The following is a 16,307-nucleotide window of genomic DNA, read 5'->3' as shown; positions in this document are numbered from 1 at the left end:
CTGGGCGTGGTGGCTCACATCTGTAATCCCAGCACGTTGAGAGGCCAAGGCAGGTAGATCACCTGACGTCAGGAGCTCGAGACCAGGCTGGCCAAAATGGCGAAACCCCGTCTCTGCTAAAAATACAAAAATTAGCTGGGTGTGGTGGCGCATGCCTGTAATCCCAGCTACTCGGGAGGCTGAGGCAGGATAGTTACTTGAACCTGGGAGGCGGAGGCTACAGTGAGCCAAGATCACACCATTGTACTCCAGCCTGGGTGACAGAGTGATACTCCATCTTAAAAAATAATAATAAAAATAAAAACAAAAAGCAAGATGAGCAACTGAGTATATTATAATCCCATCTGGGTTATTTCAACCCCCCAAAAATGTGTGAGATGTTTCGAAAGTGTCTGGGACATAATATAATAAATTGTTAACAGTGATTGCCATCGGGGTGGGAAGCAGTACACAAGAGGTCTAGCCAGAGGAAGAGTTGTTGTCGCTATTTGCCTTTTGTACTATTGGAATTTTGTATGTATGCATGAAAAAGTGTATGGCATTTTCAGTTTTTGTTTTTTATTTATTAGAGACAAGAATCTTGCTCTGTCACCCAGGCTAGAGTGCAGTGGCGTGATCTTGGCTCACTGCAACCTTTGCCTCCTAGGTTCAAGTGATTCTCCTGCCTCAGCCTCCCGAGTAGCTGGGATGACAGGCACCCATCATCAAGCCCGGCTAATTTTTGTATTTTTAGTAAAGACAGGGTTTCACCATGTTGCCCAGGCTGGTCTCGAACTCCCTATCTCAGGTGATCCACCTGCCTCGGCCTCCCAAAGTGCCATGATTACGGGAGTGAGCCACCGTGCCCCACTGGCATTTTCAATTTTAAAAGGTCAGAAGTATTAAATTTGCATGTCCTATGACTCAGCAATCTCACGGCATTTGTTGCTTAGTCTCAGAGATACCATTACGTGTCTCCAGAGGGTCTGTGCACACAGGTAAAGTTCAATGCAGGACTGTTTGCAATTGCAGACCCTGAAAACAACTTCTACGTCCATCAATAGGGGGATAATTTAAACTATATATAATCAAACAACAGAATACCATAAGGTGGGTAACATTAGCCAGGCTACACTTGGAAAGATATCCAAGGTAGGATGCAAATTGCAGATCCCATTACGGTACATAAATAGCAAAACAAAACCAAGAAATCTATCTAGGTATATTTAGATTTGTAGGGGCACATATGGTTTGGGCTGGGTGCTTATCTTCTAAATGGGGGCAGGGACAATCTCTAGGAGCAGGATTAAAGGGGGAAGAAAGGGACTGCCACTTTTCACTTTACATATTTTTGTATCGCTTGGCTATTTTACAACAAACAGGACTTGCTTTGGTAACAAAAAAATTTAAAAATAAGTATTACATTAGTTAAAAAAACAAAAAAATTTAAAAATAAGTATTACATTTAGTTAAAAAAACAAAAAAATTTAAAAATAAGTATTACATTTAGTTAAAAAAAATTTAAAAATAAGTATTACATTAGTTAAAACAACAAAAAAATTTAAAAATAAGTATTACATTTAGTTAAAAAAAAGGGGTGGTGTTTAAAAGTCACAACACAATGATGTCAATTTTTTTAATTGTCCTTGATAAACATTCATGCGAATGTTAAATGTAGAGAACTACATTTAAAATGTTAATAAAGCTAGGTGCTATGGATCATGCCTGTAATCCCAGAACTTTGGGAAGCCAAGGCGGGCAGATCACCTGAGGTCAGGAGTTCAAGACCAGCCTGGCCAACATGGTGAAACCCCATCTCTACTAAAAGTACAAAAATTAGCCAGGCATGGTGGCGCACGCCCTGTAATCCCAGCTACTCAGGAGGCTGAGGCAGCAGAATCACTTGAACGCGAGAGTCAGAGGTTGCAGTGAGCCGGGATTGTGCCACTGCATTCTAACCTGGGTGACAGAGCAAGACTCCATATCAAAAAAAAAAGTTAATAAAGGTTTTCTACAGGTGGTACCAAAGCAAGTGGTTCTTATTTCCCTCTTAGGCCTTTGGAGGTTGCAGTGAGCTGGGACTGCATCACTGCACTCCAGCCTAAGTGACAGAGAGAGATGAAGAAAGGTTATCTACAGGTGGTAGCAATGCAATTGATTCTTACTCCCCTCCTAGACCTTTTATTTCCTAATTTTCTACAGTAAATAGAAACATACCATCAAGAAGCCTATTTTTAAATGTTCACATAGTACAATGCCCAGGACAAGGAAAATATAAAAACTTTGCTCATTACTTCTTGCTCAAACCTCCCAAACGTAATCTGTCTATGCACGGCAGATGACCCTGGCTCCAGCCTTGAGACTTACTGCAACGATCCTGTCTCCCACAGCAAGGGACCCTTCTTTAGCGGCAGGGCTTCCGGGCAGCACGGCAGCAGCATACACTCCATTCTCCAGACTGATGCCACTGTCTGAAAGCCACAGGAGGTCACTGGGTAGTCCCTGGCCTCGCTGCCCAGCCCTGGGTCACCCTACCTCATCTTTGTTACCATCTTCTTACAGAAGATGTCAGCAGGCTGCGCCCTGTCTACCCCTGCACCCTGCCCCAGTCCCACCAATCGGGGGCTCAGTTACATCTACCCTGGTGAATCAAACACTCAGAAAGCAAGACTCAGGGCCCAGACCACCTCCTGCCAGGAAAGTACATGGGCTACATTTAAATGGCACTGGCCCCTCATCCCTGTGAATGAGGTGCTCTAAAGGGCACCCCCGGCCTCTGTCCACAAAAAAGGTCCCCAGCCACCTGAGGCACTCTGCCATGTCCACAGGCCCGATACCTTTCTGTCCACTGAGGTTGATGTGCAGCGGCGTGACCACCTTCCCACCCAGAGACTTCCTCCGCCGCACGACCATGTTGATGGCCCCCTCCCCATTGAGGAGCGCCTTGATGGCCTGCTTCTTGTCCTTGTTGATGAGGTCCACATCATTGATTCTCAGCAGCCAGTCGTTGACCCTGAGAAGGGGCACAGCCAGTTCAGCACCCACACAGGCTGTGGGACCAGCGGCTAGCTGCCCACCACTCTCACTCAGGGGGCTGACTGCCAAGGAGTGGGTGCCTCACATACACGCTCAGAAAATCTCCTCTTGCAGGAGCGCACAGTGGTGAAATTTGCAGATGCTGAGGTTAGACAGCCTGGGTTCAAATCCTGGCCCTACCACTTACTAGTTGTATAACCTAGCCCCTCCAGGCCTCAGTGCCCTCATATGTAAAATGGGGGCGATAATCACACCTACCTTGTAGGGTTGTAAAGATTAATCAATTAATTTCTATAAAGTGCTTAAACCAGTACTCAGCAAATTGTCAGCACTGTAATAGTGTTAGCTATTTTATCATCATGACTATTTCCCTGAATGAGCATGCCATGTACATCCTGGGCTCTCACGCATACCCCCTGAGCACTTTCCCACCCAAAGGAGCAAAAGACAGTACCTGGTAACTAAAGAATAATCAGATTCAGAGGCAACTGAGAAGCACTGTTTCTTTTTGGAGCATTATTAGCTGCTGAGACTGCATGCCTTGGACAGGCTGTGTGTGAGTCTAAGGCTAGGAAACGTTCACCTAAGTGCTACCTGGCTCTCTTCGGGTCCTCTGCACGGGGGAGAAGGGCCCCACCTTGCCTCCAGAGCCTGGGCCTCAGCTCTTACCTTAAGCGGCCATCAGCAATGCTTCCTTTGTCCACTTTAGTGACAAATATGCCACAGTCCCCCGGGAAACAAGGCTCATTCACACCTTCTGCCATATCAAACCCCAGTGCCTTCAAGTCAATATCCTCCTGCAAAAACAGCAGCAACAGCAACGCATTTCACAAAGCAGTGACAGAGACATTTGGCTCTTAAGCCCCCAAGCTGCTCACTCCAATGTGGGGGACTGTCCCTTCACCTCATCTGATAAGACACTCCATCCCCAGGATGGATACCTATGAGTATCTGCAACCTGCCCCTTCTAGCCACTGCAGACAGACATCCCTGTCAGCGTACTCCAAGGACCCTGCCCTTCCCCGGATGCAACCCAGCCTGGACAGCTGCTGGGAAAGGATGCCTTCACACGCCTGGGAGGAAAAGGAGAACCTCCAAACTTGGAGTGGTGAAATACTGCAAGAGGGTCGCCCTCTCCTCCCTCATCCATCAGAGAAGGAGAGAAGAACCATTAGAGGCAGCTTACCGTCTCCCTCTCAAACTCTACAACTTCCGTTTCCCACTCCATGGAATCCGTGTCAATGGCCGAGTCGTGGGAGCTGTGGGCCATCAGCTGCCGGAACCGGGCCTCCTTTTCCAACTGGGATTCCATCTGTTCCCTGTGAACAGAGAGAGCCATGGTGACAGCCCCTTGGGAGGTGAAACATCCCACCACGTAATGGCTCTGAACCTCACGAGGCAGGCCGTTTGAAAGAGCTAAAATGGGCTCCTTTCCCCCTTGTTTCCCAATAACTCAAGAGAGTCAGGTCAAGGCTTCTGGGATGTCTGTGAGTTTTCACAGTGGTTTTTTAAAAAAGACAAATTCTCCCCAAATTTATCTAGAGGTTTAACACAATTAAAATCAAAATGCCAGCCGGGCACGGTGGTTCATGCCTGTAATCCCAGCACTTTGGGAGGCCGAGACAGGCAGATCACCTGAAGTCAGGAGTTTGAGACCAGCCTGACCGACATGGTGAAACCTCGTCACTACTAAAAATACAAAAATTAGCCGGGCGTGGTGGCATGTGCCTGTAACCTCAGCTACTCGGGAGGCAGGAGAATTACTTGAATCAGGGAGACAGAGGCTGCAGGGAGTGGAGGTCACACCACTGCACTCCAGCCTGGCGACAGAGTGAAACTCCATCTCAAAAAAGAATAAAATTTAATTTAAAAAATAAAATCAAAATGCCAACAAGATTTTTCTAGATATAGACGGCTATTCTAAAATGTATACAAAAAGGCATCAGAATCACTAAAACTATTTTGAAAATGACTAAAGTGGGAGGAAACTCTCTACCCAATTTAAGACTTAGTATACAGCTACAGCAATCAAGACTGTGTGCTGCTGTCAGGGAGACAGACACACAGGTCTGTAGAACAGAATAAGGAACCTAGGAATGCCCCAAGTCACCAAAGGTGCATAAGTTAACAGAGGAAGGACAGCCTCCAACTAATGATGCTGGAGCGCCTGCACATCCATAGCCAAAGAAATGAATCTCAACCTAAACCGCTTAACCTCGGATAAAAGTTAATGCCAACTATATCACAAATTAAAATGCAAACTGACAGAAGCAGCAACAGAAATACCACTTAAATAGTTATGTTAGGATGAAGATGTAGTTCTTAACATTTCCTTTAATGCCATTGTTACAATTTTAAAAAATGTTCACTGGTGGCCAGGCGCGGAGGCTCACGCCTGTAATCCCAGCACTTCAGGAGGCAGAGGTAGGCGGATCACTTGAGGTCAGGAGTTCAAGACCAGCCTGGCCAACATGGTGAAACCCCATCTCTACTAAAAATACAAAAATTAGCCAGGTGTGGTAACATGCACCTGTAATCTCAGCTACTCAGGAGGCTGAGGCACAAGAATCACTTAAATCCGGGAAGCAGAGGTTGCAGTGAGCAAAGACTATACCACTGCACTCCAGCCTGGGCATCTCAAAAAAAAAAATTTGATAGATTTGACTTCATCAAAATTATAAATGTTAGCTCTGAGAAAGACCTAGTAATGAAGATGTGAAAGACAGACTCAGAAGCCTCGTTATATCCTCAGGTAACTTGCCTGTGACACCCTTCCTGAAATCTGGGCCCAGGCTGCCTTGCCAGCTCATGAACGCTGCCCACTGGGCTCCTGACCTACTTGTGTTTCCTGCTCCAGCAAACAGGCTTCAGGGCCGCACCTTTGCCTAGGCTGTGCTCTCACTAGCCAGCTCTAGAATGCCACTCAGCCTCCAGGGCAGAGCTCCAATGCCTTCCAATGCTGCCCCAGCCCCTCCCCAGGCCAGTGCAGCTGAGCTCAGCATTCAATGCTCACTTTACCTGTCTCATCTGGCATTACCAGGGAGTGCCTGAGGCTTCCCAGGCAGCAACACAGACCCCCTCACCAGCATCCTGCCAGTTAGAGAACTTAGCAGACAGGAGGCACAAATGCAAACATGCTGAATGAACACACAAGCTGAATGCACAAGCTTCAGGCAACTCTGGCCCAAACAAGAGGCAACATGTCCCATGTTCACAGCTCAGAGGTTCTAGGCTTTCCCTTCGAAGATAACCCCTTGATTCCATCACATTGCTAGACCCAAGATGGCTCCTGTGAAGAGTCTTGCCTTGCCTCTTAACTCCTAAAATATTCCTGAGAGCACCCAAGCTCCAGAGAGTCTGGGTTTTTATAGAATAAATAGAGCGCTTTGTCTCATTAGGAGTTTTACTGAATGGGAAAGAAGAGAAGCTGTTGTCACTCCCTTCTGAAGTGCATCACTTGAGTGTGCAAGGCTTGCATCACTTGAGTGTGCAAGGCTTGCACACTTGTACTCACACACGAGCTTCTCACTGCCCCCTCACCACACTAACAGCTAGGGAAATGTCACACAATGGACGGAGAGCCACTGCTTTCCAACTAGATTTGGGTTTTAGACCACGGCCTATTGGGCTCTGCCAGTTTCTATGCTTAAACCCTGATCTTTGTATTTCAATGCACTACTAAAGGCCACTGAGTGTTTAAATGACACCTTGGGAGGCTGCTGTAACTGAGGGGAGGATGTCTGACACCCCAAACAGTCTTCCAAATGGGAGTCCAAATAACACAGGCAGAACTGCTGGATGGGGGTTGCAATTGCCTTTAAAACTCTAAATCACAATCTGTCGTCATTTTACTCATTTACGTACTTGTCTCTTAGATGGACCTGACCTTGGTCTGTGTCTCTTCCTGTGCACTGTGAGCCCATGAGGAAAGGGACTTGGTATGCTTGTCAGTGCCATTTCTCCAGTGCCTCTAATGGAGGCTGGCCCATACAGAGCAGGTACTTGAAAAATCTCAGTGAGTGAGTGAGTGAGTAAGGGAATGAATGAATGGATAACCATGTATGCCTGCCCCAAATGGACTGCTTGGGAACATGGCCCTCCCTTCCTAGTGCCTTGGCACATGGTGCCTGCCCTGTGTCTAAGAATTTTTGGCCTAAGAATTTCTAATTAACCCAACATGGAGATGACATTCGAACCCATTCTACACACTGACAGAGTAAGGCAGAGTGAGGTGAAGGGACAAACAGCCAGGTCAACATAGAAGGATGAGGCCCTGGCCAATGCACTCAGCATTGCCTTGCCCGGAAGGGAGAGGGGTCCCGGGCTCCCAGATGCATGCCCACTCCAGCGGGTGCCCGCCCGAGCCTACTTGAGCTCCTTCAGCTCGCGGCTGACATCATTCTTCTGCTTGCGGGTGTCATCCAGGCTGCGCAGGGCCTCGGCCAGCTCGCTCACCGCACGGTCCCGCTCCCGCCTCAGGTTGTCACACAGTGTCCTGGTGGAAGGAGCAGAGGACAAGGTCACCTCAAGAGGCACAGGGAAGGGGGTTCCTGGTCTGCAGCGGATGGCCTGGTCACCTCACTCCAAATACCTGCCGGCACCTGTCCCATCCCCAGATGCACAGGAGCGCTTGGGAATCTAGGGGTAAGACCACCTAGGCCAGCTCCAGTGCACGACAGAGGGAACATGGAGGACCTAGGCAGGGAAGAGACACCCCCACAGTCACCTGGCAACAAGTGTCAGGTTCCCAATGCCCTGTTTCACCCTCAGTGTGCCTGGGGTTAAGGACCACCCTCTGCACACACTCACTGTTCTAATGCCAACATGGGGGCTGGGGGGTGGCTCTCCTCTGCATGAAGCATCCCCCATCTGCCTTGCAGGCCTGTGCTCCAGCACTACCACATGTCTCATATCTACCCACACGCAGAGCTTTCTAGAGCTATCCCTGTACCCTACAACTAGGATGTGAGCCCCTTCGGATAGCAGCCAGTCCTCATGCATCTCTGTCTGTCTTAGCTCTGTGCAGGTGCAAAGTACAAGCTTGGCAAGACTCTATGAAAGAGGACCCCAAGGAGGTGGAAACAGATGACCTGCCTGTGGAGGGGCCTGGGCTCTGTGCCACCTCCAGAAATGGATATACCCAGAGGACTTGTTCCTACCTCTCCATGGCCTCAAATCTCCCCCAACCTCAGTCAGAGCCCGGCTGAGGACTGCCCCCTGGAGACACCCATGGAAGGGGTCCGAGCAGAAGCAGATAGGGAGCAGCCCCTGGGCCTCCCTCCCCTTGCACTGGGCACCTAACTGTGCTCTCCATTGGCAGGGCCTCACCACCTAGCCATCCTCATCTCCTGACCAGCCCCTATAGGCATTGGTCTCTCCCCTGACCAACCACAAGGAATCTTTTGGAAACTTCCCAAATAGCAAGACATTATCTCTCCCCAACCCAAACATCACCACCACCATAGCCTCTCCTGGTTCCTCCCCAGAGAAGGATCAAGCCCACACTGCTTGGCTTCCCTTTCAAGGCCTCTACACCTGCCCCTGGGAATCTCACCAGCCTGCCCTCCCCATGACTTGCCCACGTCCCTGCCCTGAGCACACTCCACAGGTCCCCTCCAGCTGCAATGCCCTTCCCCCTTTTCCACCTAGAAAAACCCCACTCATGCTTCCAGTTCTAGCTCGAATGCCATGCTCTCTGGGGAGACCTCCCTACAGCCCAGGGAGCCCTGCATGCCCCCCACAGCCCTGGAGCTCAGTTACACATCTTCCTCCCTCACCACCCTGCCTGACCAAGCCTCTCCCAAGGTCTCCTTGCTCCAGAGATCTAACACCCTGGCACACAATAGGCGCCCGGTGAATACTGCTGAAAGGACACATTTCGGATGTGCTCTTCTCATCAGAAGCCCTCAAATAAAAGAGGTCTGCCTCATGCCCCTTCACAGGGGTCTCACATGGACATAGTATACACTTGGGACACCTAGGGCTGAGTGAGATGGGAGGGAGAAACAATGGAAAATTCTAAAACTAAGAGGCAAGGCTAGGGCATCAACTAGGGGTGAGAAAGGAGGGGCCCAGGTCCCTCCCACCTTACCTGGACATACAGCAAACAATTCTGACCCTCCCAACAGACCGTAGCAGGTCCCCGCATCCTGGGGAGATGCGAGCCCACGCCAGCTCGAGGGCATCCCGTACCGGATGCTGTCGCGCTCTGCTACGATCTTGTCTCGCTCCTGGAAGGCCCAGTCCCGCCGGCACTTGGCCACATCCGCCTCCTGGAGGGCTTCCTTCAGCTCCTGGCACAGAGCCTTGCACTGCTTTCGAAGGATTTCAACCTCCTTGTTGGCTCTCCCAGCATCCATTGTCACCGTGTCTTTGATCTGGTGGGAGCAGGAGCAAGGGGCAGGGAGAGGGAGAGGTTGCTGAGCCTCATGGACCAGGAGTCCCCCGCACCAGTGCGGGGGGTCAAGGCTGAGGCTCTAGCGAGCTGGACGGAGGGAAACACGGAGCCCATCACAGCACACCCCCTCCACCCATACCCCCCGTGACTATACCCCACAGCCACAGTCCTATTACCCAGCACCCTCTAGCCCCCACCGTGTCTGTGATCCTGGTTTTTATAATCTGGCATACTGAGTTATTTTTAAAGACAAAAATACACCGGTATTCCTGCTGGTGAAGTGCTGTATATCTCAGTTCATTTAAAAAGCTGAAATCTGAAGCATTTGCATCCCTAGAGAGTTGTATGCTCCACTAAAATTTCAAGTCAAACTCTTAGTAGCACTCATATGAAAAGCCCCCTCCACACCTCTATAATCCTTAGGAAACACAGGGAAATGACGGATGACAAAGCAAGTGTTTACTGCAAGAATAACTCCTCCCCCTGCTCGAGGCTTTCCAAACACGCAAAAGATAAGCACGACAGCAGAGGCGCTGATGACACTGGTGTCCCTGCCCCGAGACTCTCCACCCCCAAGTGCTAGGACACAGGAAGACACACACGCACAGGAAGAAAGCTTCCGTTCCCTCTAAAGATCATTCTCCAGACAGCAGGAGACAGCAGCCTCTACAAAAAACGTGTTCAGAAAGATCTCAGACATAGAAAACAAGAGAAGAGAATGAAGTTGACAAGAAAACACCTGGAGTCAGTTGATAATTCCCCTCACCTCTCAAAACAGAGGCAGAGGAGCTGAAAAACAATTTGCACAAAAAGGACCATCAAAACTTGGGGGTGACAGTGCAGTGGCAGGCTTTGCTCAGACCTCACAGTTCCTGGGAGTCATTCAAATCATTTCAGTTTTGATTTTTTTTTCAGCTTTACATGGTATGCCATGTTTGTTTAGTTTGCTATTTTCAAAAACAAAAATCTTTCTTAAATTTTCATTTTAAAAAGAATTATTTGGGGGCAGGGTACAGTGGCTCACACCTGTAATCCCAGCACTTTGGGAGGCCGAGGCAGGCAGATCACATGAGATCAGGAGTTTGAGACCAGCCTGACCAACATGGTAAAACCCCATCTCTACTAAAACTACAAAAACTAGCCGGACATGGTGGCACGTTTCTGTGGCCCAGCTACATGCGAGACTGGGGCAGGAGAATCGCTTGAACTTGGGAGACTGAGGTCACAGGGGGCCCAGATGGTGCCACTGCACTCCAGCCTGAGCAACAGAGGGAGACTCGGTCTAAAAAAAAAAATAATAAAAAATTAAAAGTGTATTAACTTAGTCAAGAATTTATGATAAACGATACTTTTAAAAATTTACATTATACTTGCTGTTTTACAATATATTTATGGATAGTTTTAGAACTGACATGTTACCACATGGATTCCCTGAAAGGTTTCTCCATGGTGCTCTGGATGAGCATCTAGGAGGGAAGCCCCAGGTGCAGACAGGACGAGAGGCAGTGCAGGAGGTGGGCAGCTCCTCCAGCCCACAGCTCCCTTCCTTCCCCTGGGCCCCGCGCCATTGCTGGTCTCCAAAATGAATTCATCCCCAAAATACTGCTTCCTTATAAGGAATACAAGAAGTACTATACTTAGTTTTAGTGAGGGGGGAGAGGGAAATGAGGTACCTTAAAAAAATGGTAAAATTTGGAAGCCCAGAGGACCGAAGTGAACAACTGATTGATTCTGATTACACTAGTGAGGAACTGCTGGATCTAGAAGTGACTCGCCAGGGCTCCCCCATCCTGCAGAGCTGACTCGTGATCAGTACCGGCTCCTCTACCCCAGGCTGCCTCGGCATCAGATGTCAGTCTGAGTCTGCTCTAAAAGCACCACCTGCAGTCTCTTTCTTTCTGTGCTGGGTGAACAAAGGCGTGGGAAGAGATGGGCTGGTCTTCACAAAACACTTGCCAGACCCAGGCATGAGGCCGGTGAGAAAGGTCTGTGGGCTGCAACCCAGCCCCAGAGGGCCAGAGCACACTCGAGGGTCCCAGGGGAGGATGGGGCCCGAGTGTGGAGGGGTGCCCCTGAGTAGACGGCTCTCGGGTGAGGGCACCTCCCTCTGCTTCCTGGGCAGCTTCTCTTGCTATAACAGCCCTGCCTCTAAGTTCTGGAAAGGCCACTGCTGCCTTGCCTTGTCCCCTGGCACTGTCCAGTCTGTCCACCACAGCTGAGCTCAGCTCCTCAAGCAGGACCTGTAGCTAGACGTGTAACTGCATTCACGGCAGCAGATGGCAGGAGTGTGGGGGGCTGCCCTTCTACAGACAGGGCTCGGTGAGCAGGGCCCATCTGGGAAAGTGCGTTGGAACCTGGGAGATTTCTGCAACAGGCAGCAGTGGCCTACGGCTTCCAGTGGTGCCAACCTCAACTCCCCAGGCAGTTCTCCTCCTGCTGGGAGCAATGAGCCTTCCCCGAACAAGGTCAGCTCCTGGCCTGAGGCAGGAGGGCGGCCTTGGGGGAGCTCCCAAGGATATCTCCCCTCTGGGAGCTGGGAAGAAGGAGGCGAGGGAGGAGAGGGCACAGCCAACCCGGCAAAGACCCTGACAGGCCCCCGGCCTCCCCGTGCTACCTCTTTGCTCCCTCTTTGCCTCAGCCCACTCAGAAGAACACAGAAGGGAGAGAGGGCATGGAGAAGGAAAGGGGAAAATGGAGCAAGAGGTGTAGACAGAAGACAGGAGCATGCAAGCACGACGCCAGAAACTGAAGCCCAGCCCTCGGGCTGAGCAGGATGAAGATGGCTCTGCGGTGAGGGAGCTAGACCTGCCAGAAGGCCCCCCACAGCTGATCCCTGACAGACAGCAGCCAGTGGGGTGGTGGGGCCAATCCCCAGGGTGCCTCACTGCCCACCCCTCCTGGCCTGCTCTTGCCGGTGGAGTGCTCTTTTATCCATGAAGCCAGACCAACTTGAGAAGGAGCTGAAGATTTCAGCTCTCAGAGCTGACAGGGCAGCAGCGAGGGCTCTCTCCTGCCTGCTGACTCAGAACGGGGCCTGGAAAAGATCCCTGCCTCCGCCAACAGGTGCATTTGATGCCCAGCCAACACCCCCTGCGGAGGATGGAGGCGGGCTCCAGGCTGAAGGGCTCGCCTGAGTGCTGGGAAGGCGGTGGCTGCCACAAAGACGTCAGGCCTGGAGGTCTCATTGCTGGACGCCAGCACCACAGGGAACTCAGGTGTTCTTTGTGCATCTCTGTGCTTTCTACATTTCTACAAACAGTCTTCACGATTAACTTCGAAGATCTCAAAACTTGGCCAGGCGCAGTGGCTCAGGCCTGTAATCCTAGCACTTTGGGAGGCCAAAGTGGGTGGATCACCTGAGGTCAGGAATTCGAGACCAGCCTGGCCAACAGGGCAAAACCCCGTCTCTACTAAAAATACAAAAATTAGCTGGGCGTACTGGCAGCTGTCTATAATCCCAGCTACTCGGGAGGCTGAGGCAGGAGGATCACTGGAACCTGGCAGGTGGAGGTTTAGTGAGCCGAGATAGTGCCACTTCACTCCAGCCTGGGCAAAAGAGGGAAACGGCATCTCAAAAAAAAAAAAAAAAAGAAAGAAAAAAGAAAATCTCAAAACTCCATCCACACGGGCTCGCTGTCATTCCCCAGGCGTGTGCCTGACATTCAGTGACATTTCAGAGCAGTTACGGACTCGGTCATTTTCCAAGTTTCCTTCTTCATCATTTTGTTTTCCTTATTTGATATTGACATTTTCCCCCAACAATTATGTGCTCAGATACCAGGATGTGAACATGAGTTCATGGTTTTTCTAGGATGATTACCAAGTTCTAATGCATTATCTTTACTTATTAAAAATTTATTCTAATAGACTTTTCAAAAATTTCATTGCAGTAAATACTTCTCTTCACACTGGCTTTTGCCTCAAGGGTCTGGAGAAGTCTTGGTGGTTCCTTGTATGAAATTCCCATTACATGGTTGGCCCATTTTTACCCACAGAAACAGTTTAATGAGGTTCACCCTAATCCTAACAGAGTAGTAAGATTCAGATGGGCATAATAATGAATGTCCATCTCAACTCACTGTTGATTTGTGCAGGCACAATGATGTATTTTCTATATTGAATCATTTGTTCATCACAACCACCATTCCATTGTGCAAATGAAGAAACTGAGGCTGGCTGGGTGCAGGGGCTCATGCCCGTAATCCCAGCACCTTGGGAGGCCGAGGCAGGAGGATCACTTGAGCCCAGGAGTTTGAGACCAGCCTGGGCAACATAGTGAGACCGCATCACTACAAAAAAATTAAGAATTAGCTGGGTGAGCTGGTGCCCACCTATAGTCCCAGCTACTTGGGGGGCTGAGGTGGGAGGATCACTTGAGCCCAAGAGGTCGAGATTACAGTGAGCTATGACTGTGCCACTGCACTCCAGCCTGGGGAACAGAGAGGCTGTTTCAATAAAAAAATAAAAAATAAATTAAAAATAGAAACTGAGGCCCAGAGGCCAGGCATAGTGGCTCACCAGGCGGTGAATTATGCTTGTAATCCCAGTACTTTGGGAGGCCGAGGCAGAAGGATCGCTTGAGTCCAGGAGTTCGAGACCAGCCTGGCCAACATGGCAAAGCCATGTCTCTACTAAAAATACAAAAAATTAGCCGGGCGTGGTGGCACATGCCTGTAATCCCAGCTACCTGGGAGGCTGAGGCACGAGAATTGCTTGAACCCAGGAGGTAGAGGTTGCAGTGAGCCGAGATTGTGCTACTGCACTTCAGGCTGGGCAACACAACGAGACTCAGTCTCGAAAGAAAGGAAGGAAAGAAGGAAAGAAGGAAGGAAGGAAAGGGAAGGGAAGGGAAGGGAAGGGAAGGGAAGGGAAGGGAAGGGAAGGGAAGGGAGGAAGAAAGGAAGAAAGAAAGAAAGAAAGAAAGGAAGGAAGGAAGGAAGGAAGGAAGGAAGGAAGGAAGGAAGAAAGGGAGGCCTAGAGAGGTTCGAGACCACATGACTGAGGAGGGCCATCTCCCAGCAAGGGGCCTGTGTCTCATGCATTCCCCACATCCCCTACCACTGCCCAGGCCTGACGAGGAGTTGCTGTCGGTTGAAAGACATGCTGGTCACCCCTTGGGCATCACCTGCCTCACACTTGGTACAGCAGGACCTGGTAGTAATGATCCAATGCATACCAGCCCTGCCAATCTGCCTGACCTTTAAACGCCTTGCTTTTTGCTTCTCATAAACCACCTTTGAAAGCTGCATTCTAACTGACCTGTACAGAAAGGCAGAAGAATAGAGGGATGTGAATATCTGAGAACTATTCTGATAGGAAAAAAATCTGTTGTGATCAAGTCCAGAAGCTCTAATCAGAGCCACACACAACATAGACTGAAGGGAATCTCCATGGGCCCATCCAAGCCCCAGCAGGGCTCAGCTAGACCTAGGGCAAGGAGCTCCATGATGAGGAGAGATTGACAGGTAGGAAGGAGACAGAAAATCCACACTGGCCACCCAGGAGTTGAGCTAGGTGGCCCAATCCAACGCTACCAAACATTCCAGCCCCCCAACCCTGGAGGTGTGGCCCCCAGAGAGCAAGGCTTTAGGAGAAGAATGTTGGGCTCAGCCTACTAGCACATCTTCCCAGCAGGAGCCTGAAATACTTTTTCAAGAGCAGATTTGAGCAGATGCACACTGCTGGTGAAAAAGGGCCCCTGAGGGTGCTCTTCCAGACACAAGAGGCCTAACGTATCTATGGCTTTGGGAACTTGGCCTTGGTATCTTGCTTCATAATAAGCAAGTCCTTGAGATATCACTGACTTTCAGCATGGGACTGATCTGCAATTACGGAGCAGTGGGTTTGGGTGTGAGAGTGCTGGTGTGTGTCATCTGACTCTTCCTGGTGTGTAAGCTCTGGGCATCCACGACTGTGTCTGGCTCGCCCTCCCCCCTTGTCCCCTGTAATCGAGACTAGAGCTGGGCATTAAGCATGAGCTCAGGAGTTACCCTGGCAGTGTCTGATAACCCAGCTTGCACTTAGGCCTCCAATGAGAAGCCCTTTACTCCAACTCAGGAGGCTTCTAATCCGGACACCATGCACTCTGCAGCCCCTCTTCCCGGGATGCCGTAGGAGAGGCTGGAAGCCAGCCACTGGCCCACCCACCTACCTGCCGCAGCGCCTCCATCTCCTCACTGGCCGCCTTCTTCTCAGATGTGCTGCTCTTGAGCTTGGACTCGGCCAGCTCCACTTCGGTCTGCAGCTTGTCCAGCTCAGAGATGACCTGGTCACGCTCACTCATGATGAGCTTGTACTCGCTGTACACAGCGTCCCGCTCCTCCCTGTATTTCTCCGACTCCTTTGCTGTCTTCACCTGCGTGGTTCTCAGCTCGGTCAGCTCTGACTGCAGCAGCTCCATCTCCCACTGCAGGTCCTTGTTCTGCGCCGTGGCCTTGTTCAGCTCATGGTGGATCGCCTCAAACCTGGCGAGAGAGGCGGCGAGACGTGGGAGGGGCGGGGGCCCTGCCCGGTCAGTGGCCGGCTGTGCTGCTGCCTCCAGCCAGCTCTACTGTGCTGGACAGTCAAGCGTGAAGTTTCAAGTGAAGTCACTCTCTCCACCCCCAAGAGAGAAAAGTCACGGAGTACCAGTGCCCCCGGACCTGGAATTTTTCTCAGCCCTTTACAAATGCCAGGAGTTGAACTGAGGACATCATGCCCTCCACTCCACTAGAAACAACAGCATATTTCTCCCACAGTCAAGCCACATTAATTTTTTAAAATAATAAAAACAAAACAATGCCAGGATAACAGCATAAAGAGGCCTTAACGATCATTTAGTCAAACCGCCTCATTTCACAGTTACGAACAGTACAGCCCTGTGACAAGGTCATCAAGTTCGCTCGAAGAGCACAGC

General features: G+C 50.2%; 1 protein-coding gene across 5 annotated transcripts in view; it reads right to left on the bottom strand.

The window, feature by feature from the left end:
• Nucleotides 1-16,307, bottom strand: part of DLG5 (discs large MAGUK scaffold protein 5) — a 137,457-nt gene that overhangs the window by 38,160 nt on the left and 82,990 nt on the right. For all 5 annotated transcript variants that reach the window (XM_055275587.2, XM_055275588.2, XM_055275592.2 and 2 more), the window contains exons 7-13: nt 15,564-15,876; nt 9,208-9,392; nt 7,385-7,510; nt 4,202-4,334; nt 3,685-3,812; nt 2,817-2,992; nt 2,347-2,450 (exon numbers count right to left, since the gene is read on the bottom strand). In XM_055275587.2, coding sequence (XP_055131562.1) covers nt 2,347-2,450; nt 2,817-2,992; nt 3,685-3,812; nt 4,202-4,334; nt 7,385-7,510; nt 9,208-9,392; nt 15,564-15,876 — 1,165 coding nt within the window. The remainder of the gene's footprint in view (nt 1-2,346; nt 2,451-2,816; nt 2,993-3,684; nt 3,813-4,201; nt 4,335-7,384; nt 7,511-9,207; nt 9,393-15,563; nt 15,877-16,307) is intronic.

The sequence above is a fragment of the Symphalangus syndactylus genome, chromosome 4, assembly GCF_028878055.3.
Source record: "Symphalangus syndactylus isolate Jambi chromosome 4, NHGRI_mSymSyn1-v2.1_pri, whole genome shotgun sequence".
In the NCBI taxonomy this organism is placed as follows: domain Eukaryota; kingdom Metazoa; phylum Chordata; class Mammalia; order Primates; family Hylobatidae; genus Symphalangus; species Symphalangus syndactylus.
The sequence above is the reverse complement of the archived record's forward strand: the minus strand, read 5'-3'. Positions and strand labels throughout refer to the sequence as shown.